This window comes from Phialemonium atrogriseum (genome assembly GCF_030411735.1).
Source record: "Phialemonium atrogriseum strain 8032-3 unplaced genomic scaffold QBC33scaffold_4, whole genome shotgun sequence".
Classification (NCBI taxonomy): Eukaryota; Fungi; Ascomycota; class Sordariomycetes; order Cephalothecales; family Cephalothecaceae; genus Phialemonium; species Phialemonium atrogriseum.
Genome location: NW_026848141.1, coordinates 1,126,164 through 1,150,939, shown reverse-complemented (window position 1 = coordinate 1,150,939; position 24,776 = coordinate 1,126,164). Strand labels below are relative to the sequence as shown.

At 57.0% G+C, this 24,776-nt stretch overlaps 6 protein-coding genes across 6 annotated transcripts; 3 read left to right on the top strand and 3 right to left on the bottom strand.

Annotated features, from left to right (window-relative positions):
- Window positions 1-633: 633 nt before the first annotated feature.
- On the top strand, window positions 634-6,574 carry QBC33DRAFT_576280 (glycosyl hydrolase family 47-domain-containing protein; the record flags this gene model as incomplete). The annotated part of the gene is made up of 8 exons (XM_060430900.1): window positions 634-1,403; window positions 1,471-1,737; window positions 1,802-2,629; window positions 2,903-2,904; window positions 3,896-4,019; window positions 4,087-4,275; window positions 4,334-6,419; window positions 6,491-6,574. The coding sequence occupies 8 exons, from the start codon at window positions 634-636 to the stop codon at window positions 6,572-6,574; spliced, it is 4,350 nt and encodes a 1,449-aa protein (XP_060286841.1).
- Window positions 6,575-7,541: 967 nt separating this feature from the next.
- QBC33DRAFT_276210 (malate dehydrogenase) lies at window positions 7,542-8,702 on the bottom strand. The gene is made up of 3 exons (XM_060423218.1): window positions 8,292-8,702; window positions 7,660-8,218; window positions 7,542-7,597 (listed from the first exon to the last, which is right to left on the bottom strand). The coding sequence occupies exons 1-3, from the start codon at window positions 8,497-8,499 to the stop codon at window positions 7,555-7,557; spliced, it is 810 nt and encodes a 269-aa protein (XP_060286840.1). The 5' UTR covers window positions 8,500-8,702; the 3' UTR covers window positions 7,542-7,554.
- Window positions 8,703-10,810: 2,108 nt separating this feature from the next.
- Window positions 10,811-13,126, bottom strand: QBC33DRAFT_445771 (CASP C terminal-domain-containing protein; the record flags this gene model as incomplete). Its single annotated transcript, XM_060424343.1, has 3 exons — window positions 10,811-12,732; window positions 12,789-12,956; window positions 13,015-13,126. 3 exons carry the CDS (start codon window positions 13,124-13,126, stop codon window positions 10,811-10,813), a joined length of 2,202 nt encoding a protein of 733 aa, XP_060286839.1.
- Window positions 13,127-13,439: 313 nt separating this feature from the next.
- On the top strand, window positions 13,440-17,640 carry QBC33DRAFT_609212 (uncharacterized protein). Its single transcript, XM_060432381.1, has 3 exons — window positions 13,440-13,760; window positions 13,817-14,241; window positions 14,300-17,640. The coding sequence occupies exons 1-3, from the start codon at window positions 13,601-13,603 to the stop codon at window positions 17,393-17,395; spliced, it is 3,681 nt and encodes a 1,226-aa protein (XP_060286838.1). The 5' UTR covers window positions 13,440-13,600; the 3' UTR covers window positions 17,396-17,640.
- A 141-nt stretch (window positions 17,641-17,781) lies between these two features.
- Window positions 17,782-18,990, bottom strand: QBC33DRAFT_556097 (uncharacterized protein; the record flags this gene model as incomplete). Its single annotated transcript, XM_060429695.1, has 1 exon — window positions 17,782-18,990. The coding sequence occupies one exon, from the start codon at window positions 18,988-18,990 to the stop codon at window positions 17,782-17,784; it is 1,209 nt and encodes a 402-aa protein (XP_060286837.1).
- A 3,688-nt stretch (window positions 18,991-22,678) lies between these two features.
- QBC33DRAFT_276169 (uncharacterized protein) lies at window positions 22,679-24,679 on the top strand. The gene is made up of 3 exons (XM_060423217.1): window positions 22,679-23,172; window positions 23,227-23,493; window positions 23,547-24,679. The coding sequence occupies exons 1-3, from the start codon at window positions 22,910-22,912 to the stop codon at window positions 24,400-24,402; spliced, it is 1,386 nt and encodes a 461-aa protein (XP_060286836.1). The 5' UTR covers window positions 22,679-22,909; the 3' UTR covers window positions 24,403-24,679.
- The last annotated feature ends 97 nt before the right edge of the window (window positions 24,680-24,776 follow it).

Here is a 24,776-nt window from a genome sequence, read left to right as displayed (position 1 = left end):
CGCCTCTCATCTCCAAGATTAGGTCTCCCCAACATTCATTGCTGCAGCCTTATAGGGAGGTTAGGGCAGACCCACGGATCTGGTTCGGGTAGATGCCATTCGTCCTGCTGGCAGCGTCCCGCCCGCCGGTTCATGTCCTAGACACGAGGGTATCGCGGTGAGGAGCCGGTGCCCAACATTGCGACCCCGCACTTAGTAGTTCTGCACCCAACAGCCAAAGCAACCCCACTCTTGCACGCAAGCTGAATCAGACGGCAAGTCCCGCTCTACCCGTAGTACATAGGTCATTGAGAGTTTGAGACCGCAACGAAACTAAAGCTTAGATACATATGGCGTTTTGGAACCTTCAATCCAAAAGTACCATTCCTGCTATACTTTTCGTTAAGAAGACGATAGACTCGGGTCTTCCCTTTTCCTCATATTTGTGCGGTGGCCTCAATTAGTGTCCAACACATGTGGGCGTCACTTGGTTTTGCAGCTCTCCCTTGATTGCGATGTGAGCCCCCTGCCGCTGAACTCGAGCTCCGTCACCACCTTCTTCCTCATCCGGCTTCCGCACCCCGGAAAGCCCCTCGCCGACCACCTACCTACCGCCTTGCGTTCCGGAAACCGGCGCCTCCGAAAGAAAACACAATGCCGCCCCTGAGACGATGGCGGCCCCTCATAGCCATCGTGGCTACCTGGCTCCTGTGCAGCTGGTTCTTCCTGTCCGCCAGCCGCCCCAGCCCGAGCCGGAACGACGTGCCGCCGCGTCGTGGCCCCCTCCGAGGCCCCGACGCCGACGCCGGCGCCGACGGCAAGAAGAATCCCAAGATCCGCTGGTCGAAGCTGCCCGACCACTACCCGGTCACCTCGCTTCGCGCCCTGCCCACCGGCACGGCCGCCTCCGCCGCCGCCCCCGGCCCGCGGATCCCGCGGATCCAGAAACACCCTGCGCCGACGTCCTCTGAGGACGCGGAGGCGCGACGGACCCGCGAGGAGCGGCTCGCGGCCGTGAGGGACAGCTTCCGGCACAGCTGGGAGGGGTACAGGACGCGGGCGTGGATGCGCGACGAGGTCGGGCCGCTGACGGGCGGGGGCAAGGACCCGTTTGGCGGGTGGGCGGCGACTCTGGTGGACGCGCTGGACACGCTGTGGATCATGGGTCTGAGGGAGGAGTTCGCCGAGGCGGCGGAGGCGTGCCGGGGGATCGACTTCGCGGCTGGGCCGGCGGGCGGCGGGGGCGGTAGCGTTAATGTGTTTGAGACGACGATCAGGTACCTCGGCGGGTTCCTGGCTGCGCATGAGCTGAGTGGGGGGAAGTTCCCTGTGCTGCTGGATAAGGCGGTCGAGGTTGGGGAGCTGCTGATGTGTGCTTTCGATACGCCGAATCGGATGCCGATTTCGCGGTGGTCGACTAATACGTGAGTCTTGGTTTGGGATCTGTGGCATTTTTTGGAGGATTGGCGACTGATGTAGCGTGAACTTTAGGTACATGCTTGGCAAGGCTCAGACGGCGCCTCGCTCGATGCTCGTGGCAGAGGTCGGGTCCCTGTCGCTCGAGTTTACGAAGCTCTCGCAGTTGACGGGGGACATGAAGTACTACGATGCCGTCCAGCGCATCGCGGACGAGTTCGAGAAGGGCCAGAGCACGACGAAGCTGCCGGGAATGTGGCCCATCGTCCTCGACGGCGCCGGGCCGACTTTCAACGGGGATAACGCCTTTACACTGGGTGGCATGTCGGATTCTTTGTATGAGTACGTTATGGCGTGTCCACAAGGGCGGTGACTCCAGGATATCTGTGCTAACGACGGTTTGCAGGTATCTGCCAAAACAATACTTGCTACTGGGCGGGCTCTTGGAGCAGCCTCGCAAGATGTACGAAGGGTTCATCGACGTGGCCAAGAAGCATCTCTTCCGCCGGGCACTGAACCCGCAGGATATCCCGCTGATTATATCGGGCGATGTTCGTGTGAGTGAGTCAAAGGAGCACGCCAAAATTGCGACCACTGCCAGAGGACAGCACCTCACCTGCTTCACGGGTGGTATGGTGGGCATTGCATCACGTATTTTCGAGCGCCAAGAGGATCTCGATGTCGCAATCCAGTTGACGGATGCCTGTGTCTGGATTTACAACTCCACCGCGTCGGGTATCGGTCCCGAGATCTTCAGCTTCGTCCCTTGCGGGTCTATAGAGGATAGCCAGACGGGCGAGAAATGCTCGTTTTCCGAAGAGAAGTGGCGCATGGCCGTCAGGGATTTCTGGAGCTCAGCGAAGCCGAACGTGGAGGAGACCGAGGCAGGACGTCGGGAGGCGGAGGAGCGAGTGGACAAAATCATCAAAGACCGCCGGTTATCGCCCGGGATGGTGGACGTGAACGACGCGAAATACATTCTGCGCCCGGAGGCCATCGAGTCCGTGTTCATCATGTACAGGATCACGGGCGATCCGGCGTGGATGGAGAAGGCATGGAACATGTTCCGCCACATCGAGATGCACACGCGGACGGATATCGCGGCGGCGAGCTTGAGAGACGTCAGGATGGATCAGCCGGTTCAAGTCGACAGCATGGAGAGCTTTTGGCTCGCCGAGACTCTCAAGTATTTCTACCTCATCTACTCGGACTGGGAGACAGTCAGCCTAGATGAGTGGGTCCTCAACACGGAGGCACATCCTTTAAGGAGGCCAGATGCATAGCATTAAAGGACCCCTGCGAGTCCTGCGGCATGCCTGCGCCCGTAAAAGCCAGCAATCATGAGCCAGACTTTAATCGGCAAGAGAGTGACAGCACTACCGACATAGGATCTATCTTATCTCGGAAAATGGTGCGACAAGGCTCTCGCCCTTATGAACGGAATACCGAGGGGAATTTAGTCCCTTCTAGAAGGATAAACGTGGTTGCACACCTTTGGCCTGGGCAGCGGTTGGTGGGTTTAATACGATTGTGGAGTTTTTCCTGCAATCCTATCCTGAGGTTGACCCTGACGAAAGGGACAATAAGGGTCGAACTCCACTGTCATTGGCAGCGCAGGAGGGACACGTCTATGTCGTTGCTACGCTGTTAAAAGTAGACAACCCTTCTGGACCAGCTCCGGCAGGTAGCACCGGGTCTTCCTCGTCTCCTCCACGCGCGGTGGACCTCGATGCGAAAGATGACGAAGACGAAACTCCGTTGACAAAAGCCGCTAAAAGGAACCACGAGGAGGTGATAAGGCTGCTTGTCGAGGAGGGAGTACCAAGATATTCGGGTATGACGGGACATCGATATCCTAGGGTGGTTTACTTGCTGCAGTAGTGCTCTCAGGCGCACTGTTTGTACTTTCTAGGCTCCTTTAGATCCGCCATGCCAGCTTCAAGATCCTTCTGCTTTTCCATCGGGACTCGCTCTGCCACCAACTTGTCCCCGCCCTTGATGTGTTGAACTTCCCCATCGCTCAGACCGAAGACGACTTCAGGCGTGAAGAGAAGAGGCAGCTTCGGTATCGCGCAGTTTTCGGCAGCCGTAGTGCCCCAACCAAGGCTCACCTAGCTGCTCAGGGTCTGCGACTAATACAGGGGTGTCGTTCGCTCTAACAATTTCGAGGTCACGGGCTTGGTCACCTGGCTTAGGTTGCGCGCCCCATATTTCAGGCGTCAACCACATTCATCCCACCAAAGACGGGAGCCCAGGCCACTCTCGACCCCGGACTGGCAGCCATCGAAAAGATATAGCTCCTATCCACGTCGCTCTCCACGAGGAACTGCTCCAAAACCCGCGTATCATCCTCCGCCACTCACTCAATCTGGTCAGGATACGTTCGACGGCCCCTTAGTGGGCCCTGTCATCTCACAATGAGTTCCTGTAAGTATACTGGGGGCGGACACCGTCTCCATCTCGACGGCAACCTCTGGCTGACAATTCGTACCCCTCGCAGTGAAGCAGTTCATCCGCAACGTCCGCGCGGCCAAGACAATTGCCGACGAAAGAGCCGTCATTCAGAAGGAGAGCGCATCCATCCGGGCGAGCTTCAGAGAAGAGAGCGCGGATCACAGCATTCGGTAGGCAGAGGCCGCCCTCCTTCATGTGCTCCCGACTAACGAGTCCCCCCTCCCTTCTTTCTACCAGGCGCAATAATGTGGCGAAGCTACTTTACCTCTTCACGCTCGGCGAACGAACGCACTTCGGGCAGATCGAGTGTCTCAAGCTGCTGGCATCGCCTCGCTTCGCCGATAAGCGGTTGGGCCACCTGGCCACCAGTCTTTTGCTCGACGAGAACCAAGAAGTCCTCACGCTGGTCACAAACTCGCTCAAAAAGTATGCAGGCCCATAAATATGCTCGGGACACCCCAGGCAGCTAACCGGAGTTGCCTAGTGATCTATCTCACTCGAACCAATACGTCGTCGGGCTTGCGCTCTGCACCCTTGGGAATATTGCCTCCGTCGAGATGTCGAGAGACCTGTTCTCCGAAGTAGAAACACTGGTGTCTACGGCCAACCCATACATCCGCCGGAAAGCCGCGCTGTGCGCGATGCGTATCTGCCGAAAGGTCCCGGATCTTCAAGAGCACTTCCTCGAGAAGGCTTCCGGCCTCCTATCCGACAGAAATCACGGAGTCCTGCTCTGCGGCTTGACGCTCGTGACCAGCCTCTGCGAGGCAGACGAGGCCGAGGGTGGAGAAGAGGGTATCATTGAGAAGTTTAGAGCATTCGTACCGGGACTTGTTAAGACCCTGAAAGGTCTGGCTTCTTCGGGCTATGCACCCGAGCACGATGTTACCGGGATTACGGACCCCTTCCTGCAGGTCAAGATCCTTCGACTCCTCCGAGTCCTCGCACGGGGGGATGCCCAGGTCACAGAGAAGATCAACGACATTTTGGCCCAAGTCGCAACCAATACTGACTCGTCAAAGAATGTCGGAAACTCGATCCTTTACGAGGCCGTGCTCACAATCCTAGATATCGAGGCAGATTCCGGTTTGCGAGTGATGGGAGTCAATATCCTCGGCAAGTTCCTGACGAACAGAGACAACAACATTCGATATGTTGCCCTGAATACCCTCGTCAAGGTAGTCGCCATCGATACCAACGCAGTGCAGAGACACCGGAACACGATCCTGGAATGTCTTAGGGATCCGGATATTAGCATCAGGAGGAGAGCGCTGGACCTCAGTTTCACACTAATCAACGAGAGCAACGTCCGTGTTTTGGTTCGAGAGTTGCTCGCTTTCCTGGAAGGCGCCGATAACGAGTTCAAGCCGACCATGACCAGCCAAATCGGTATTGCAGCCGACAGATATGCGCCGAATAAACGATGGCACATCGACACCATGCTGCGAGCCTTGACTCTGGCGGGTAACTACGTCAAGGAGCCCATCCTGTCCTCTTTCATCAGGCTCATTGCAACGACTCCTGAGCTGCAGACGTATGCCGTTCAGAAGCTGTACACGAACTTGAAGAAGGACATCACCCAAGAAAGCTTGACGCAGGCCGGCGCTTGGTGTATCGGCGAGTATGGCGATTCCCTGCTCCGGGGTGGGCAATACGAGGAAGAAGAGCTTGTGCAGGTAGTGAAGGAGCACGAGATCATCGACCTGTTCTCCAATATCCTGAACAGCAGCTACGCCACTCAAGTTTCGACCGAATACATCGTTACGGCTCTCATGAAACTAACGACGAGGCTCTCCGAGCCAGCTCAGATCGAGCGGATCCGACGCTTGTTGCAAGCTCACTCGACAAGCCTGGATGTTGAGGTCCAGCAGAGGGCAGTGGAATATGGGAATTTGTTCGCCCACGACCAAATACGCCGCGGTGTGCTGGAGAAGATGCCCCCTCCTCAGATTAAGGAGTCGTCCCGAGTCCTCGGAGAAGCCGCCAGGAAGACTGCCAAGCCTGGCAGGGGTAAAGCTAAAGTTGCGAAGCCCAAGGAGGAAGATCTTCTCTTCGACCTTATGGGTGATGGCGACGTCCCCGTGCCACCTGTCAACGGCGGTGGTCAGAATAACACCGATCTGCTAGCGGACATCCTCGGGGGCACGGCCTCACCGGGCCCCGCTTCGACGTCACCGCCTCCGGGGCAGTCAAACGTCGCCTCCATTATGGATCTGTTCTCCCCAGGCGCGGCTTCGAACCCCCCTGCCGCACCACCTTCGTCGTCGAATGTCGATCTCTTTTCTCCCGTCTCATCGCCCCCTCCCCAAGCACAACAGGCAGCCGCTGGGCACCCGTGCTATGATAACAACGGCCTGAATGTCACAATTCAAACCCAGCGGAACGCAGAGGGCATGATCCAGGCCGTGGCCCGCTTTAGGAACACGTCATCGTCGGCCAGCTTGTCAAACGTCGGCCTGCAGGCAGCAGTGCCGAAATCTCAGAAGCTGCAACTGATGAGTGTCTCGAGTTCTCAGCTGGGACCGGGGGCAGAAGCGTCACAGATCATGAGAGTGACAGGATGCAAAGGGGTAAGTTTCGCCACTTCATTAGATAGCGTCTCGCTAGTGCAGGCCTCTTGCTAACGAAGCGTCTTCTCCAGCCCTTGCGGCTAAGGTTGAGGATAGGGTATGCCCACCCTTCAGCGGGGCAGGTTATGGACCAAGTAAACTGGACGGAGCCTTAGGGGGTTGAGTTGAATGTGCCGCGGTCCTGTAAATGAAAATCAAAATACCTTGCATATCTAGCTGCAAAACAAGGGAATGGCACACATGAAAGTTTGCCTGCCGCTTACGCTGAAGCACACTCGCAATGCCAACAATTTCGAAACACCTTTGCGTCTAAGAGAGCGGGCCTGTTGGGGAATATTCCTGTCAGCCCTGGTTAGGGGTTAGAGATCGCCCCCTTTCTACCAAGTCTTGTTGTTCCTAGGAGATTAGTTCCCACTAACAATTCGTCATCCCGTTTCACAAAACAGCCAGGAACAGCCAAGGAAAAGGAAGAGGCGGTGGGGCTTGATTCAGGTATGAGCCAGTAACTCCTGTGGAGATTTCACCTATCTTGTCCACTTCACGATCCTTGGCGCTTATTAGCACTTGGAGGCTTGCCCTGCGGATGACGATGAACCCCATCCACACAGTAGGACGGCTCCCCCTTTCTTGCGTGGCAATGTCGTAATGTCATTACATGTGCTGCGTGGGATCCTAAAAACAGAGTCAACCGTCAACCACCCCCCTTACCCGACTAAGCACTGAGCAAAGAAAGTCCCACGCCTAGTGTTGAAGATAGCTTAGCATGACCAAACAACGTAGGCACGGCGACAGCAGCAGTAAACTGGATTCAGCGGTGGCTGGGAAACTTTCATAAGCATTACTATCTTTTTTTATCCATCATCGAGGATGATCCCTTTCTCTGTCCACCCCCCGTTGCATCTGGAAACCCAACTGCTCCTCCAGGGCTTGAATAATAGGGATGTGGAAATGGATATATATGCTGTCAACAGCCCTGTCTTCGCAGTGAACCAAACTGATGGCGCCATCAACGCCCATAACCGCATGCCATCCCGTGGTCGAATGGTGATGCATGCAATAAATGAAAAGAAAGGAAACGCGAGAGAAAAGCAAAAAGCCCCCCCTATATGATACAGTTCCTCGTCAAGTCATGCAACTACACGTCCTCTGTCTCGGGCTTCCCCTCGTAGAACCAGTATCTAAAGCGCACCATTAGTGACCATTCCTTTACGAAGTTTCTTTTCTGGGAGGGCAAACTCACTCGGCAGAATACTGGACCTCAAAGTTAGCAGGCATGCCCTCGCACGTGGCCGGGGCGCTCCCGCCCACGGTGCCGAGGCGGTAGACCTCCTGCAGCCCGCCGGTGGCGCCCTCGGCGGCGACGAGCTGCAGCCACGGCACGGCGGGCTCGCCCCTCTGGCCCCTGGCGGCGTCGGCGGGGGCCGGGCTGCTGGCGTTCTTGGTGCAGGGCAGGCGGCCCAGCTGCATGTCCGGGTCGGTGTCGAGGTCGAAGAAGGGCACGCCCGAGGCGTTGAAGAAGTGGTGCCCGCTGACGTTGAGGTTGCTGGGAAACAGGTGCTGCACCGAGCTGTCGCTCGGCAGGGTTAGGTTGAACAGCATCGACGCGCGCGGGAGCGTGCCGAAGAGGTCCCGGTGGGCGGAGGCGAGACACGAGGCGTTGAAGAGGGTGGCGACTGCGCCTGTGGCGACCGGGGCCGCGGTCGCGTTGGTGACGTCGCAGGTGTAGTTTTGGGTGCCGCGCCCGATGGCGATGTGCTTCAGGTGGAGACCCGCCGCCACTGGTGGGAGGGGTGGAGAGGCTGGGTTGTGTTCGTGTTAGTCCTCGAGGTGGGGAGGTTGAGAGAGTACAAGGTTGGTGGGTTTATGACATACCGGTTGGTTGCTGTATTTTGGACAAGTCGCAGGCCGGGGCTTCTTGGTTATGCCGGTTCTGTTGCACCTTGCTCGCCAACAGGTTGAAGTAGTCCGATAAGGCCTCTAGGCCTTCGGGTATGGCGGTGTTGGTGTTAAACACTGGAAACTTGGGAGCAGCCAGGACGGAGGCGCTGAGCGCTGAGACCAGCCATAGTGAGGCATGCATGGTTGCGTAAGTTGTGAGGTGTGGATCGGTTCGTGAAGCTCTGGAGACGGTGGCTGTGTGCCAGGTAGTCGAGATCCGTAGCAGAAGAAAAGATTATGCGTATATACCGGGCATCAAGCGTTAAATTAAAGGAAAAGCCTGAAAACCCAAGCACAGATACACAGAATACAAGGGAAAAATTGGAAAGGGAAGAGAGCCCCAGGGAAGATCTGGCGAGATGATATAAGAGGTGAGGTGTCGAGAGTTAATTTACATGATGATCGAGGGCGGAGGGTATCTATATAGGTAGGGACCGTCCATGACGAGCCATAGTATGCGGAGGGCGTCTATCTTTGGCTGCCGAATGGAACCCCTGCTCGGCTTCCAGCCCGTAAATTGCCCAGGCAAGCCAGGGCGCATCTTGAAGAATGGAGATGGCCAGGCGGACCAGTGGACAGGGATCTATTACCCCAGTCGAATCTGGATTTGGGATGCCGGGGTCTGACTGGTTTAGGCCTGGTTTGCCAAGCGATCGCCGTCCAGGATTATTCTCCACCCTGAACCATTGTAAGCGCTGGGCTCCTCTCTTGCCGCCGTACCCCATTTGGCGAAGCCACGACCAAGCAATCAATCCTTGCTTGATAGATTCAAAAGCGCACTTCTCCGAGGAGCTGAGAAGATGGCAACAGGAGCAACGTCATGGGAATTGGGCATTGTCATCTTGTTGTACCTATGCCGTTATCAGCGTTTCATTATCACTCTTGAGAGGCAGATATAGCTGACAACAGTAAGATTTCAGCGTGAGGAGTAGTGCACCTATCTAGCTTGGAGGTCGTGCAGTAGCTGGTCGGATTATTCACAACTTCCCTACAACTGTCCCACAACTGTCCCACAGTTCAAACTGCCCTTATAGCCCGGAATGCGAAAAAGGTCTAGCGGTCTCTTCGATCCGAGATGTACAGCATAGACATCCATGCAGATGCATATGTTGGTCCCTTCGATTCGGAAGCATTGGCAGCGAAATGAGGACGCCTGAAGAGGTGTGGTAATATGGATAAGCGACTTCCCATAGCAACTAACAAGCGCGGCAGCGCGATGGGCAAAAAGACGAAAATAGACTCGATCTAAGGCAACCAACCAACCAGATCTCTAGTTGAGCCTCAATAAAATTGGGCAAATTAGCAGCAGCTACCACCTTTACCAATGTATTTGCACGTGCGAGCCATCCTTCTAACCGCCCATAGTATTCAGGTACCCGTCGAAACGCTCGCGCCCGCTCTTGCCCGACATGCCCAGGTTGTTCAGGACCCATCGACTGGTCATCGACATCTCGCCTGCTAGCGCGATCGGAGACCTGCTGTGTTCAGGGACACGTGCAACCAGCCCAGAGACAAACGACTGGCCAACCCGAACAGACGCCGGCCGTTTTAAGTCGGCCCACACGTCGCATCCAGCGGTGCCACGAGGGATCGCGAGAAGGCAAAGTCTCTCTTCGAGGCTGGGGGACAAGGACCAGTCCAGCGGATCCCGGTATGACGGCGCCCTCGTGCGCTGCTGTTGGTTACCCGTCGCCGCGGTTCGTTGTTTGCTGCTTTGGTCCAGGAATAGCAACGATACATGCATCGATGGGACTGACCAGCCTCAGTGCGGGCCCATGGAAGCTCAAGTAGAAGCTCCCCCACCGGGAAAGGTAAGAAGCAGGAACGTAAAATTTGGAGGTGGGGAGCCGCGCGCACCCCCCGGTGGCGACAAGTCTCTGGAAGCAGAGGGTCCACATCCAATCAATGCCTGCTTCCAGTTCTCGCCGCACTGACTGGAGGGTGGGATTTGGCAGACTTCTTCTGATATCCGTCCTTTAATATAACATTGGGCGGGGTGTAGAGAAGAAACCAATAACAGCCTTGACCTCCACAACACCACTTCGCTGGCAAACGCCTGCATCGCTACATAACATGACAACGTCATACCAATCCCGCAGAAGAAGTAGAAATTCGGCGGGATTTGGTGTTAGAAAACTGGATATCTGATCCGTGACACGCACAATTAATCTCCTGTCAAAGGTCCAGCTGGCTGCGTGTCTTGCCGCCCACAGACAGGTCAGGCCAGGCCAGCCACTCCCAGCCCTCGCGTGCTGGTCCCTCTAATCGTCAAAGCAAGTCCGCTGCCCCTACTCCAGGCATGGTCACTTTCCCATGCTGATTTCCCATAATGTGATAAACTTTCCAAGCAGCTCTAGGCCGACCGACCATACAGTTGCAAGGAGTTTTATCCAAAATGAAACAAAATAAATAAAAGGGGCTTCACATCTGTACACCCTATTCCGGAAGCCACTTCACTGCCCACTGAACCCTTCCTCCTGCCAGTTCCCATGGGAGCCATCGCCGCCCCCGGCGTTTGAGCCAACGGCGGCGGCGATGGCGCTCTCGCCGAGCTTGCTGGCGTGCTGCTCGACGTCGGCGGTGCCGAGCCAGTACAGCGAGAAGAAGACGAGGACGTGCAGGGCCACGCAGTAGGCCGCGAACAGGTTCCTGCTGGTCCGGCTGGCCAGCACCATCCTCGTGACCGAGTAGACGACCCGCTCCGGCAGGCTCATGCGCCTGTATGCCCTCGCCGACTCGCGGCCCCTGAAGGCGGCGAACGGCGAGATGTTGGACTCGTACGCCTTCCTGTACCGGTCCAGCGCGATCCCCGGGCCGCCCATCGAGACGGTCGACGGGTTCGGGTTCGACGCGTACGCCGACGACGACGATGTCGACGTCGACGCCGGCCCGCCGCCGCCGGCCGCCCGGTTGTAGGTCGACACGTAGCGCGTTTTCTCGTACAGGTTCAGGTTGTCCTTCTGCAGGGCGGCGATTTCCTGGCGCAACTGCGACACCGTGCGGTGGCTCTCCGAGAGCCCCTGCTCGAGCTCAGCGTTCCTCTTCTTGAAGCGGTCTCGCTGGGCCGTGATCATCGGCAGGATTCCCGACCCGCCGCCCATTGGCTCTGCAGGCGAATCGCGTGGGTTGAAGCCGCTTATTATGGAAGATGTGGGTGATGTCCTTCCCTTCCGTCCCGGTGCGGCAGATGGTGGGTAACGGCTCACGTAGGTGCCGGCTACCGAAGCGCCAGATGGGAATGCGTTGGGTGCTTCTGCTTGCACGGTCGAGAGCTCGTTCTCAAGCTTCTCGTTGAGGTTCTGGGCCTTCTCCAGCTCGGCATTCGTCCTCGACAGCTCCTCCTGCAGGTCCTGCAACCTATTCTGGAGGTCTTGGTGCGACACGCGCAGGATGGTCAGCTCGTCGCTTAGCTTCTTGTTCCGGGCCAGGAGAAGCTGCTCGAGGCTGTCCCCCTTGCCCGTTGCGGCAATTCCGTCCTGCGGATCCGCGGCCTCGTCGTCGTCGCCGGTGGAGAACTCGATGCTCTTGAGAACCTCCAGTTCCTGCTTGACATCCTCGTAGTCGCTCCACTTCTGCACCTTGGCCTTCAGGGCGTCTCGCTCCTCCTTCAACAGGCCGACCTCTCGTTCGAGACCGCGGAGCTTGGTGTCTAGGTCCCGCTTGAAGCCCTCCTTCTCGACCCTCGCGGCGTCGAGTTTCCGGATGAGAGACGAATTCTCCGATCGCACTCGCATATAACCAGGGTCATCCTCGAGGTCCACCGCCGGCTGTGTCGGCACTTGCGATTTGGCCTGAGCGAGTTCCAACCGAAGTTGTTCGTTCCGCGCCTCCATTTCGGCCAGCCGCGAGCTCGTCCTCTCCAAGTCCGAGTTGACCATCTCGAGCTCGGCGCTCGTGACATGTCCCCCCTGGCTGCTCTCGGCGTCGTCCGAGCGCCCCAATCGCTGATTGACCTCGTAACTCGCCTTGATCTCCTCCAGCAGCCGGTCTTGGTTCTCGATCTTGTCTTCTAGTGCCTTCTCTTTCGCTTCCCAGTTATCCTTCTTCTCGTCCAAGACAGCCACCCAGGATGACTCGACATCCTTCACCTTGGTCTCCAGGTTGCCCTCCAGCTGCCTTCTTGCCGTCCGCTCCGTCTGTAATTTTGATTCCGTGTCCTCCAACTGGGATGTGAGCCTCGCAACCGTTCCTTGGAGATGCTGGTTCTCCTGGCTAAGCTTCGGCAAAGTGTCCTCAGACACCAGCATGGAGTCGACGGACGCCTCGAGTAGCGGGTACGGGTCGGGCGCCTCTGACAGGGAGGTGTAGGCCTGTAAGAACGCCGAGTTGATCGACTTGGAGTGGTTGGTCAAGAGGTCGATGAATGTTTGGTAAGCTAGCCACGCACTGTCAGCCCGCCTCGCTTTGCGGCGATCCCATGAAGAGTATTACCTTTTAGCAAGCCCTTGATCTCGGAGAGCTTCGTGGCATCGTCTAATTTCCTAAAGTCCTTGGTCTTCTGTGCGAGATCCTTCCTCTGGACTGTTGAATCCCTCTGGTATGTAACAATTTCGGAGGCTGTATTGTCGAGGTTTGAGACCAAAGTTGTGAAATCGAGGCCTAATGAAGAAGCTGGTTAGATCGTCCATTAGTTGTACACGGCGGTTTGGAGACGTACTTCTCCAGGCCGAAATGGCATGTTGGAACTTGTTTGACGTTTCTGCGCCGACATGATTTCTTGAGCTCTCCATGTCCTGTGCGGGAACTCCGGAGCCGTTTGCCTCTGCCATGTTTCCATGCAGTAAAAGGGTTTGGGAACGAATCCGTTTTCTGTAAGTGGTTTATGGAGGAGAGGGAAAAGAAAACTTTAGTGCATTGGTGACAAGGGAGGTTGTTGTTGTTGTTGTTGTTGTTGTTGTTGTTGTTGTTGTTGTTGTTGACCTCTGTGGCTTTGAATTGAAAGCGAAGTGTGAGGGGAGTTGTTGGCGATGTTGAACGTGTTCGTTGCCTGACTTGGAAGCTTGTCGGCTGTCGGCGCTAGAAGCTTCGGCACCCCGGTCTTTTGAGCACTGACTGGTCAGTTGGCCCGAGCTGGAGTGGACCTGCAGCGGTAGCCTGGCGCCGGGGGGCCCCAGCCTCGTGGACGCGCATCAGCTTCAACCTTCCAGGTTCCGCAACAATACCGATAGTTGGTCTAGCTCATGGTAATGCGCCGACGACGCATTTTGCATACAAGGTAGCTCTATAATGTTTGTTGGGAAACCATGGCCACGGATACCAACAGCGGCGAGCCATCCCCGACGGCGAAGGTGCACAGCTCTCTAGAGACGGGACCTTTTGTCTTGCGCCCATTGCTCGAGCATGTTCCCCTCTCTGCCGATGACGCGGAAGACGAGGTCAAGATCAATTGCGTGGAATACCTAGGTTTGCAAAGCTCGCCCCAGTTATTCTCTCCTCAGGGAAACAACTAACAAGCCCAGAACGCAACTTATATGTCGGTACTTCGGCCTCGGAGCTCCTCCATTTCTTCCAGATCCCCCCCGACCCAGCCGATCCACCCGATCAGAATGGAAAGCCCGTCTTTATCCTCGCCTCGAGGCTACGCCCTGCATACTCGGAAAGCTCTTCTGTGCCAAATGGCTCTCGTCCCGGCGTCCAACAAATCCTGCTTCTGCCCAGTGTCGGCAAGGCATGCGTCTTGTGCAATTGGACTGTGACCTTCTACTCCTTGCCCGAGTTGAGCCCTGTGTTCGGGACTACACAAGTGAAGAATTGCAATTGGATTGGGGGGCTAGACTTGAACGAAGGGCCCGCCAACAATGGGCCTTCCGGTGCCACCATTCTTCTGTCCCTGAATAGGAGGATTCAGGTCGTACGTATAGGAGAGGATGCCCGAGTCATCAAGGTACGGAGCCCCTATTGCTTCTCGCTGATGGTCTGAGCATGTTCTAAGATGTGAGCAGAAAATCGACTTTGCTGGGAGCACCCTATCGGTGCGGAGAGATTCCATCGCGTGTGTGGCCGATTCTAGAAGCTACGCGCTCTTAGATGTCGATCGGCAGCTGAAGATCCCTCTTATGAGCATATCGTCTCTGGATGACTCGCAGCCAGGTGGACCGCTTGGGCAGGCCCAAAATATTGCTGGCGGCCCTGATGGGGGGCTTCTCAGGAGCGCATCCTCAGCCGCCCATGCCCGACGGTCGCCCGCACCCGATGCCCATGGCCATACTAGAAGTACGAGCCTGGGATCTTTCATTACCGGTGGCATTCACAAGCAGGATAAGAAGGCCAGTGAGCCTGAAGATCCCGTCTTTCAGGAGTCTGATCCTCCCGCCCCCTCGAGGAGTCCAGCGTTGGCGGAGGGGGGCCCATCGAATCCTGCAGCAGATTCCGACAAGCCGTTACCTGTGCCTCCCTCCGGTTCCGGTGCCCTCATGGCTGCACAGGTAGGCGGTGGTGCTTCTGCGGAAAGGACGGCGTCGCCTGCTAGACCTGGACCAGTCTTCCTTAAACCCCACATCTTATCTCCCACGCCAGAAGAATTCCTTCTTGTCACTGGCGTTGGACCCCTAGACCCTGGCATTGGCATGTTTGTGAACTTGGATGGAGACCCTACCAGGCCTACCATTGAATTCGACAGGTATCCACGCGAGATAGCCGTGGACGGCGGATCCTCAGATCTCTCGTCGTCAAAACCGTCACTTGGGGAAGAGGAGGAAGGCTATGTTCTTGCCTCGATGGCCAGGAAATTTGACGATGGTCTCCATCATGGCCTGGAGATTCAGCGGTTCGACGTCAATGTCGGAGAAGGCGAGCCCGACAAGTTTTGGCTTGAGATCAAAACCGGCGCCCCCCGTGATCTAGACCCCTCTGCTCCGATTGGTGTCCGCTCTCTGCTTAGCAGCGATGAGATGCAGTTCCAAGAGGTGGCAGACAGACTGCGCCAGAAACGATTCTCGCCCTTCTCGAACGAGGCTCCCGAGACGTCGGCGACGTCATTGCGGCGTGCCGACTCTCGGACCGACTTATCCATAGAGAGATTGTCCAAGGAACGAGAACTTTTCGATCAGGCGCTTGATTCGGACGACGAGCCGCTAGTAGACGAGTGGGAGGCTGTTCGAAACAGGGAAGAGCGGGAATATGCTAGTCGACTTGCGAAGACGACGTCGCGCCTAGCTGTTTGGGTTGGGAATACGATCTGGTGGGCAATCAGAAACCCCCTCCTTCTGCAGCTTGAGGTTGGGCTAGAAGCCTACGATGGAGGAAATGGGAATTTCTCGCGCTCCCCGGAGGAGCGAGCCGAGCTGCTCGCAATCCTTGGCTCTATCAAGGGGCGGGATGCTAAAACGGAACTGGAGTTCATGACTTTCCGATACATCAGACAAAGAGCCGGAATCTTGCTGTTCGCCAGCTTCTTGCAGTCTCAAGAAGCGCCCTTCACAGAATCCGAGCTAAGAGCCATGGAGGAGGTCCTTCTAGAGGGGGGTCTCGATCCGCGGGTTGCATTGGCTCTCATTCCGCCTCTGCGCAACGAGATCGTTGAGAGTCGGAGAGGTATCTGGATCTATGGGGGTGTTAAGAACACCGTCGAGAGCTGCATCCGAGCCGATCAGTCGGGAGAATCCATCCAGCCTCTGAGCTCGCTGGGCACGGAGGTTCTACAGTTTCTCCGGCGTTTCCTCACGGCCTGGAGGGGAAACAAGGACTTCGGGAGCATATCAGACAAGAGCCAGGTATTCCGAACTGTTGACGCAGCGCTTCTACTGGTGCTCCTCGAACTCGATCAGAGCTCGCCAAAAGGACTCACTACTAAGTCGGGGTCTGTTCGATCGAGTCTATACGATCTCGTCGACAGCGGAGTAGACTGCTTCGACCGAGCAGTAGACCTCCTCGAAACCTACCACCGCCTCTATGTGCTCAGTCGACTGTACCTGAGCCGCAAGCTGTCAGCCGATGTTCTTGGGACTTGGAGGCGGATTATCGAAGGCGAACGGGACGACGGAGGCGAGCTTCAGGACGGCGAGCAGCGTCTCCGAAGGCATCTCTCCGAAGTCAGCAACCAGGCTCTTGTACAGGAGTACGGAGTGTGGCTTGCGGCTCGCAACCCACAACTCGGCGTCCAGGTGTTTGCGGACGACAAGGGGCGGGCTCCGAAGTTTGAACCAGCCCAGATCATCGCCCTTCTTCGGGACCAGGCCCCCGACGCGGTGAAATATTATCTGGAGTATTTGGTCTTCAGCAAAGGCGATACCGCAAACATCAACGAGCTCATAACATACTACCTGGACGTTGTCATCGATGACCTGCAGTCATCAGAAACTGCGCGGGAAACCGTGGCCGCTTCGTACCAGGCGTACCGAGCGCTGCGGCCTCCCAAGCCGACATACCGGCAGTTCCTCGCCGACAACGCCCCGCCCGATAACGAAGTCTGGCAGAGTCGGCTGCGGCTCCTGCAGCTCCTCAGCGGGCCGCACGAGTACGACTCCAAAGCCATCCGCAGCCGGATCACGACCGCCTTCCCGGGCGACTCGGACGACCACGCGGAGAGCCAGCTTCTCGTCCCCGAGGCCATCATCCTGGACGGGCGCGAGCGGCAGCACGAGGACGCGCTCCGCCTCCTGGTGCACCGGCTGGGAGACTACGACACGGCGGTGTCGTACTGCCTCCGCGGGGGCAGCAGCATCTACACGGCGGCGGGTCCCGGGCAGGGGCGGCGCGAGAGCACGCCGGGCCGGGAGACGCAGACGCAGCTCTTCGCGGCGCTCCTGAGGGAGTTCCTGGCGCTCGAGGACGTCAGTGACCGGGTGGAGCAGACGGGGGCGCTGCTGCAGCGGTTCGGCGGCTGGTTCGACGTGGCCGAGGTGCTGGGCCTGATCCCGGACGGCTGGTCGGTGGATGTGGCGGCCGGGTTCCTTGCGGCGGCCCTGAGGCGGCTGATGAGGGAGAGACACGAGAGCATGCTCGCGAGGTCGCTGAGCTCGGCGGAGAACCTGAGGGTCAACTACGACCGCGTCGTCAAGGTGGACGAGAAGGGGCCCGTCGTGGATGCGGGGAGCTGAGGGGGGGTGTATACATCCAAAGCTCAATTGCTGTTGGTTAGATGATAGTAACTGATTGGTCAGCTACTCTGAACAGAAGTGTCGGGTGCTCCTCATTTAAGTACCTACTGTACAATACATTGATACTACACGTCCGTGACGGCCATGCTTGCGACCTCCTGGGATCAGAACACCTAGAACAGGAAACCGCAGCCGTAACTAAGTTGTTCTTGCGAACCGAAAGCCTACAGTGGCTGATTTACTTGAATATAGAGACCTCATGTCCACTGTTTCTGTATCAACTGAAATTCCCGAACGGAACCGGAAGCCCACTTCCGGCACCCGGCCCCAGGTTCTTCCCCTGCGATTCCCATCCCATCACACGATCACATCCTCCTCCCCCAAACCTAATTTTTCCTTGTCAGCAAATCACCCAGAATCTTCCTCGCAACGGTAGACCTGCCTTCCATGACAGGACGCAACTCCCCGAACGCAGCGATGGCGTCGTCCGCCGCCCCACCGCGAGCCCTGACAGCCTCGGCCAGCTCCAGGTCCGGATCGCGAGTCCGACCACACGAGATCCGCGTAAGCGTCGCCGGACGCCTGGCTGTCCCGGGGCCGCCGTGCTCGCGCCCGTCGCTCGCGCCGCCGCCGCCGGCCCCCCGTGTCCCCGCGTCGGCCCTCGGAGCGGGGGGTTTGAGGTAGGACGGCGGGATGCTGGTATGCCCGTCCCGGCGGAAAACGCCGCCCAGGCTGTGGCCCTGGTGGTGGTGGTGGACCGCGGCGGCTCCCATCTCGTACTCCCTGCAGGTGTGCGCCAGCGCCGCCCCCGCCCGATCGGGACCCGGCAATCCCATCGCCGGCACCCCGGCCGCCAGCGCGGTGGGCATCCCATGCCAGGCGGCGGCCATGCCGGGACCCACCGCCACGGCGGACGTGGGCATGCGGCGCGCGGCAGCAGCAGCAGCGTCGGCGGCGAAGACCAGGCGGCGCATGTCGCTGAGGCGGCGCTCCGCGGCGGGGCCGGGGACGTGGACGGGGACGGGGACGATGTAGGTGGTGGGCTCGGGCTGCCACTCCATCTCCTCGATGGTGGAGCCCTCGCCGACGCCGACGTCGTCGGCCCACGCGTCCAGGAAGCGTCGGCCCCGGCTCAGCCCGGCCAGCAGGTCCCGGTAGAGCCGGCCGTTGGCGGCGCGGATGACGGCGCAGGCCGAGCAGGAGGACGCACCGCCGTCAGGCGGGGGATACGAGCAGCCGCGCCGGGAGGAGGGTGGGAGGGGACGGGTCGCAGGTTGGGGGACCCGGTGGGGCTGGTTGGCTGGGCCGAAGGGCTGGGTGTTGCGGGCCTGGGTGCCGGTCTCGTGGTGCGAGCGGCGGCTTGGCTCCGGTCTGGCCCTGGGGGGTAGGTTGTTGTCCCTCCCGGCTCCGGGGCTGCGGTGGCCATGTCGACGGGGGTTGCGATCCGGGATCAAGTCGTGCCCACCGTGGGGAGAAACCTGCGAGGGTGGCTCGTCACCGTTGGCAACGCTGCCTTCGGGGGACTCGTTCGCTGCCCGAGGACCCTTCCTCTCGAGCCGTTTACTTTTGCCCCTGCGTCTCGATCCTCTTGGCATACTATCGGCGGCTCAGCAGTATTTGGGGGCGGACGGGTGTGGATTCGTGAGACACTGGGTTGGCTTCTGCAGATTCAAGAAACGAGGTCACATCTACTCCGACTTCGATGCGGAAGGCCGCCGCCGGATGTTGATATAATATGGCCGACCGAACGGCCATTGTTAGGAAGGATGGCGGCGGCGCAAAATGAGCTTTCAATGGGCGTAGCCTGGAGTGGACGGTAATGGAAGACTCTGTGAAAGCAGGTCCCCCATCGTTCTGGATCAAGATACTTTGTGGGACCAAGGGCTGATCGAGACACAACACCGGAGACAAAGAGGCATGCTCGCAGGCACAGAAGACAATCTCACCAAGTTGGGGCGCTACTTTTGTTCGAAAGCTGCCTCCTGCATGGAGCTTTCTGTTCAATGTCTGGGACAAGGCAGGTGCCCATATCCTGCGTTTCATGCAGCCCAACAGCCAGGCTACTGGAACAGTCGGGAGGTTGGGCGAGACTGCCAGAGTATCAGAGACTCGCCGAGACTTGAGGGTGAGCATGGTAGCCTCAATCTTTTCTATTCCTCGACGGCTTCTCGAGCCAACGCGGCCACTGGCTCAGGCACTATTTTCTTGGCCAGCGAAGAACTAGAGTTACGAAGGAGAATGAGCGGCCGCCTCGCCGCCGCCTGCCTGAATCCCACAGCACTTCCATGCTGCTAACCTTTTTTACCCCAGTCCAACCAGCGGGTTTCGACTCCAAGCTATCGAGGGGGGCGAACTCTCGCATTGAGTTTGTTACCCCTCATCCTTCTTACCTCGAACGATAAATACGCAGTACGAATACACTAGACCGTTGCTTGGAGGTTAGACGGCCCAAGCATCCGATGGTAGCGTATCGCGGGATTCCGACCCTGCATATCTCTCCCGCCTTTCAAATCCCAATGCAGTAATCTGTACTCAATACGAATTCACTGCTGGCACGGGTTTGACAAGAAAGTCGAAGCGTGCATGCAGAGCGGGCTGTAGCGAGTGCTGTCCGCACATTCAGCCTCGTATGTACGGATGGGTCTGTTCGTGGGGTAGGAGAGACGATGGGCAGGATTACAGGGGACGCCCCACATGGATGCAACCCTCCCAGCACCACCTCCGAAACCAGGTTTTGCCTCTCGGATGTGTCCGTGCTATGGAATTGGGATCGTAGACCCAATTTATCCCTCCAGCCAAGAGTGGAGGGCTGGAAGTGTAAATATTCGGTATGCATGTACGGCGCACGCTGTACTCGTTGCCGTTAGTCATGTTGGAATATCAGCATGAAACTCAACAAGCATTCAATTGGACAGTAGAGGTACCTGTACACATACTTGTAGAACAAGCAATTCGAACATGCCGATGCCAACGCTAGCGAGTTGCTTCATCTTCCGGTTAAACTTGCGGAGAGCTCTAGTTAGGTTCCCAATTGGCCCGTGCTACCGATGGTGTGGTGTGAAGCTTAAAACCCTTCAACACCAAAAGTTATCACCAAGCCCCCTATTTTCAAATTTCGGGGTTAATGATTGTCTGACATACTATGCGCATATCCTCTGGAGGACGAGCGAGATTTTCTCCCCCTTACGGAGTGCAAGTTATGCAAAAGAAGAACAAGCTTTTTGGCCTGTGTCTCGACTCCGCAATGATCTCAGGACCTGCATCTACATATTTCTAAGCGCATACCCAATCGATGATAATGGGGTCAGATTACATTTTTCTGATGAGGCCCCTGGTCTCCTAGCCTACGTACGTACCGAATTGCCCTTACAAGTTATCTCTTCGTTCCATGTTTGCAAGAATGATATTATTTGAAGCTTTGCTCGTTGAAACTGGAAAGTCCACTACGAAATAGGTCCCGCCAAATCGGGATCATTGCCAATTCTGGCGGCTGGGGAATGACACGACTGAATTCCTACCCTCGTTAGCACTCGCACTTGCACTTTTCACCTTGGAATGGCGTCGGTTACAGCCGAAAATGACATAACTACCGTAGGTACCGGCCCATGCAGGGAGGTCCACCACCTAGGTAATTTATCCAGGCATCCTGCATGCTCATCGTTTCTAGGCCACACATTTCAGGCATTTTCATGTGGCACAGCATGCCGAATACCATCATGCAAGGGCAGCAACGGTTTGGATTGCGCAAACACGCATCCAACTAAATTGCCAGTTCAGTGGGTTTGTCAACAAGTACTTGGTTGGCGTCCCAGAGGTTCTGTCAAGCAAGATGTGGCGGAAATATACGAGTACGATTCGACAAACATGGACTGTCGGCCCGAGCGAGGCGGCTGAATGCTTACGGCATGGGCCGGTCTCTTCAAACAGCTCCGGCACGAAACCGCAAACTGCACCGGTATCATGTGGAAATACAGCAGATAATCAAGCGCTCGGAAGGTGAACGGTCCACGGCCTGCCTCGTCGTTGCCGGTGTAGTGGTTGCGATAGTGGTTTGCAGGAGGTGTCCGTTCACCTGGTTTTTCTAAGACCGACGGTCTATGCCCGTCATATTGGCTAGTTTCTCGGCAGCTTCTCTAACTCTTCGACAGGCAAAATTGAAGGAAGTCAAGCCAGCTAACCCCGCGGATGCGTCCGGCTGACCAGCTTGTCCGGCCAGCCTCTCGTCGGCTATCATCCATCCGTACCTACCTTTGACTACTCGAGACCTCCTCCCTCGAATGGATCGTGTTGGTGAGAGCTTCACAATGGGTGCGTAGGTACGGATCCAATATTATGTATGCCCGCCTACCTACCTAGGTACCTACCACTTGCGCGGCTCGACCCAGGGTTTCAAGTCTTGGTCGGGTGGGTGGATCCCTTCCATCTTGTCCGAAGTGGAACCCCTGTCCGGAGTACCATAGTAGAGATACATGTCCGGGCCTTCGTCTAACCCCGCGCCAAGTGGCTTACGCGGATGTAGAATAGAGTATTCGTACCTACCCCAGGAGGCACGTATCCGCAAAGCAAAGTGCTGCAAAGCACATGGTCTTCCCGTCCCAGGCGCACCTTGCAGTCACGGGTCGTTCCTTTCTGGACTTGGGAGACAGCTATTGTTGGACGCCATGGCGAATGCAGCCAATCCACTGTCCGGGTATGCCATACAGGCTCTTTGCGTTTATGGTCTTGCACCCCCCTCGGCTACCCTTGCATTTTCCCGTTTGGATCATGGATTTTACCGTTCAAGTCTTCTGCAGGATCCCACCCGCCAGCTCCCTACCGCACACCCTCTTACACCCTCTTACACACACTCACACTGGGCTCATCTCGCGGTCTGAGAGTTTCCTTCTCGCCCTTCTCGCGTCCTCTGCACCACCCTGGCCCACCAGCAGAACCCCGTCCCTGGATGGAACATCCTGGTCGGAACCTGCATATCATCCTCCCCATGCTTGCCCCTCTGGCAAGGGTAGATTAGAGCCTGGAACGCGCTTCTTCTGCCTCGAGAGGAACCGATGATACTGCCAGCCAACTTGGCCAACCACTCTCGGACCATCCCTTTCCCCTTTAGTCAACTTTGCCGTTTGCGCTTGAGTACCGTGGACGTCAGTTAGTAACCGGCTTGGTTAGGATCGCCAATGCTATAAGTCCATCGGCACAAGATCTTACGCTGCTCTCCCTCATCCGACGTCCCATTAAGCTTCACCTACCCATCCATCCCCCTGGGTTATTATGCCGGTCGCCTTTCCAGCAGCCCTTGATTCGCCCTCTACCACACCTTCGACTGGCTGTCGCTCATCTATATCACTTACCTAACGCTCAGCGTTCCTATCTATTACTTCCCCTCTTCCCACCCTGTCTCTCATCAAGGTCTCCACTCTCCGACCGTTCCTATGATACTTCAAGAGTTCGTCCCGACTTAGCTTGCGCCTTTCCCCGTTGTCGTCGCTGCTTCCTTTGCTGGAAGCCCGTCAATCGAAAATGGACCTCACCACTATGTCTTCGAAGAGGCTGGACACTTTTAGTGCCATCGAGCGGGCTGGCTCGATCCTCTCCATCCTAGGATCCGTCTTCATTATTACCACATTCTGCTCATCCAGGGCCTTCCATAAGCCCATCCACCGGCTCATCTTCTATGCGACCTTCGGCAACTTGATGACCAATGTTGCTACGCTCATGGCGAGAACATACGTTGGTGACACCATTTCTGCTGGGTGCCAACTCCAAGCGTTCCTGATCCAAATGTAAGCATCTTAGGGACACCTGCCTCGAGCTTGCAAACTAACAGGATTGCCTAGGTTCATGCCTGCAGATACTTTTTGGGCTCTTGCCATGGCCACAAACGTCTACCTCACCTTCTATCACAAATTCGACGCTCAAAAGCTGCGGAGGATGGAGATCCCATATCTCATCTTATGCTACGGCATCCCATTTATTGTTGCCATAACTCTTGTCTTCATCTCCTCCCCACAGAAGGGCAGGATGTACGGCGATGCGACCTTGTGGTGCTGGATCTCCGCACCGTGGGATATTTTCCGCATCGCAGCCTTCTATGCCCCCGTCTGGTAAATGATTCTTCCGACGACCTGTTCGTATGCTGCGACTAACGCAGTCCTAGGATCGTCATCCTCCTCACCTTCTTCATCTACATCCGCGCTGGCGGACAGATCTATAAGAAACACAGGCAACTCCGTAACTTGGATCTCAGTAGCAGCCACTACGAACCCGAACCCCAGCCCCCGTCGTTGCCTCCCTTCAGCTCGAGCAAGACGACCGAAGTCTTCGTAACCTCTGAGGCCGTCGACACGAATGCCATCGATCTTGCACCTCTGGGTCGTCGAGACGCGGAGGCTGCCCCTGGACCTCGTGTGCCGAATGCGGCGTATTCAGTCACCATCTCCTCGAACAGGCGGACCGCCGATGCCGACTCGTACAACGACATAGTCCTGCCGACTCAGAGCAACACTTCTGGCCAATCCGCGCCGGTGGTGCAGCGTCCTCCCCCCGCAAACCGCGCCCGTCGACGAGCAGCGTACGATGCCAACAGCGCGGCTTGGTCATACGCCAAGTGCGCCATCCTATTCTTCACCGCCATGCTGGTGACGTGGATTCCCTCATCTGCCAACCGAGTTTACAGCGTCGTGCACAAGGGCGAAGTATCAGTGCCCCTCCAGTACATGAGCGCCTTGGTGCTCCCTCTCCAAGGTTTCTGGAACGGGCTCATTTATATCGTGACGGCGTGGAAGGCGTGCCAGATGCTGTGGCGGGATACCTGGCACCGCTCAGGGTCCAAGCGGGCCCCCAAGGAGCTCGCCGGTGGCATCCAGGGCAGGAACAACAGCTTCGCCAAGATGGGCTCGGGCCGAAACAGGAGCAAATCCAGCGACAAGTCCGCCTACGAGAGTGAGAGCATGACGGAGCTGGCTGTGCAGAGCCGGCCGAGTTCTCAGGAGAACAGCAAGGGACGCCAATGAGGGGCTTTACCCTGCTTTTTTGCACAATGCTCAATCCTGTATCGATACCTGTGTTGCAACGACTACGGGAAGCTTCATTGGACACCGTTACCGGATTTTTAATCGATGCTTGCTCGGGTGGCCAAAAAGAGCAAACAATCATGTTTGATTATTTTGTTCGATTACTAACTAGCTCTTTCGGGTCATCTCAATGGACGGCTGAGGGCCTAAAGAAAAGCAATATTTCTCCCCGACGACCTCAAAGATTTGTCCCGTGTTGTACATACACCTTTTCCATTGATGTTCTTGCGATCATTTTACTCCCTGGCGGACTGTTGGAAAACGGAGGAGTTGTCTTGGATGGCAGACCCTGGCTGTTTGCTTTTTATCCCCCT

Bases quoted from the DNA above. Each gene is read 5' to 3' on its own strand.
- QBC33DRAFT_609212 (XM_060432381.1), top strand. From the start codon at position 13,601: ATGGCCACGGATACCAACAGCGGCGAGCCATCCCCGACGGCGAAGGTG. The intron at 13,761-13,816 runs GTTTGCAAAGCT...TAACAAGCCCAG, and splicing joins CAATTGCGTGGAATACCTAG to AACGCAACTTATATGTCGGT. The intron at 14,242-14,299 runs GTACGGAGCCCC...AGATGTGAGCAG, and splicing joins AGGATGCCCGAGTCATCAAG to AAAATCGACTTTGCTGGGAG.
- QBC33DRAFT_276210 (XM_060423218.1), bottom strand. From the start codon at position 8,499: ATGCATGCCTCACTATGGCTGGTCTCAGCGCTCAGCGCCTCCGTCCTG. The intron at 8,219-8,291 runs GTATGTCATAAA...AACACAACCCAG, and splicing joins CAAAATACAGCAACCAACCG to CCTCTCCACCCCTCCCACCA. The intron at 7,598-7,659 runs GTGAGTTTGCCC...GGTGCGCTTTAG, and splicing joins GAGGTCCAGTATTCTGCCGA to ATACTGGTTCTACGAGGGGA.
- QBC33DRAFT_276169 (XM_060423217.1), top strand. From the start codon at position 22,910: ATGGACCTCACCACTATGTCTTCGAAGAGGCTGGACACTTTTAGTGCC. The intron at 23,173-23,226 runs GTAAGCATCTTA...AGGATTGCCTAG, and splicing joins CAAGCGTTCCTGATCCAAAT to GTTCATGCCTGCAGATACTT. The intron at 23,494-23,546 runs GTAAATGATTCT...ACGCAGTCCTAG, and splicing joins GCCTTCTATGCCCCCGTCTG to GATCGTCATCCTCCTCACCT.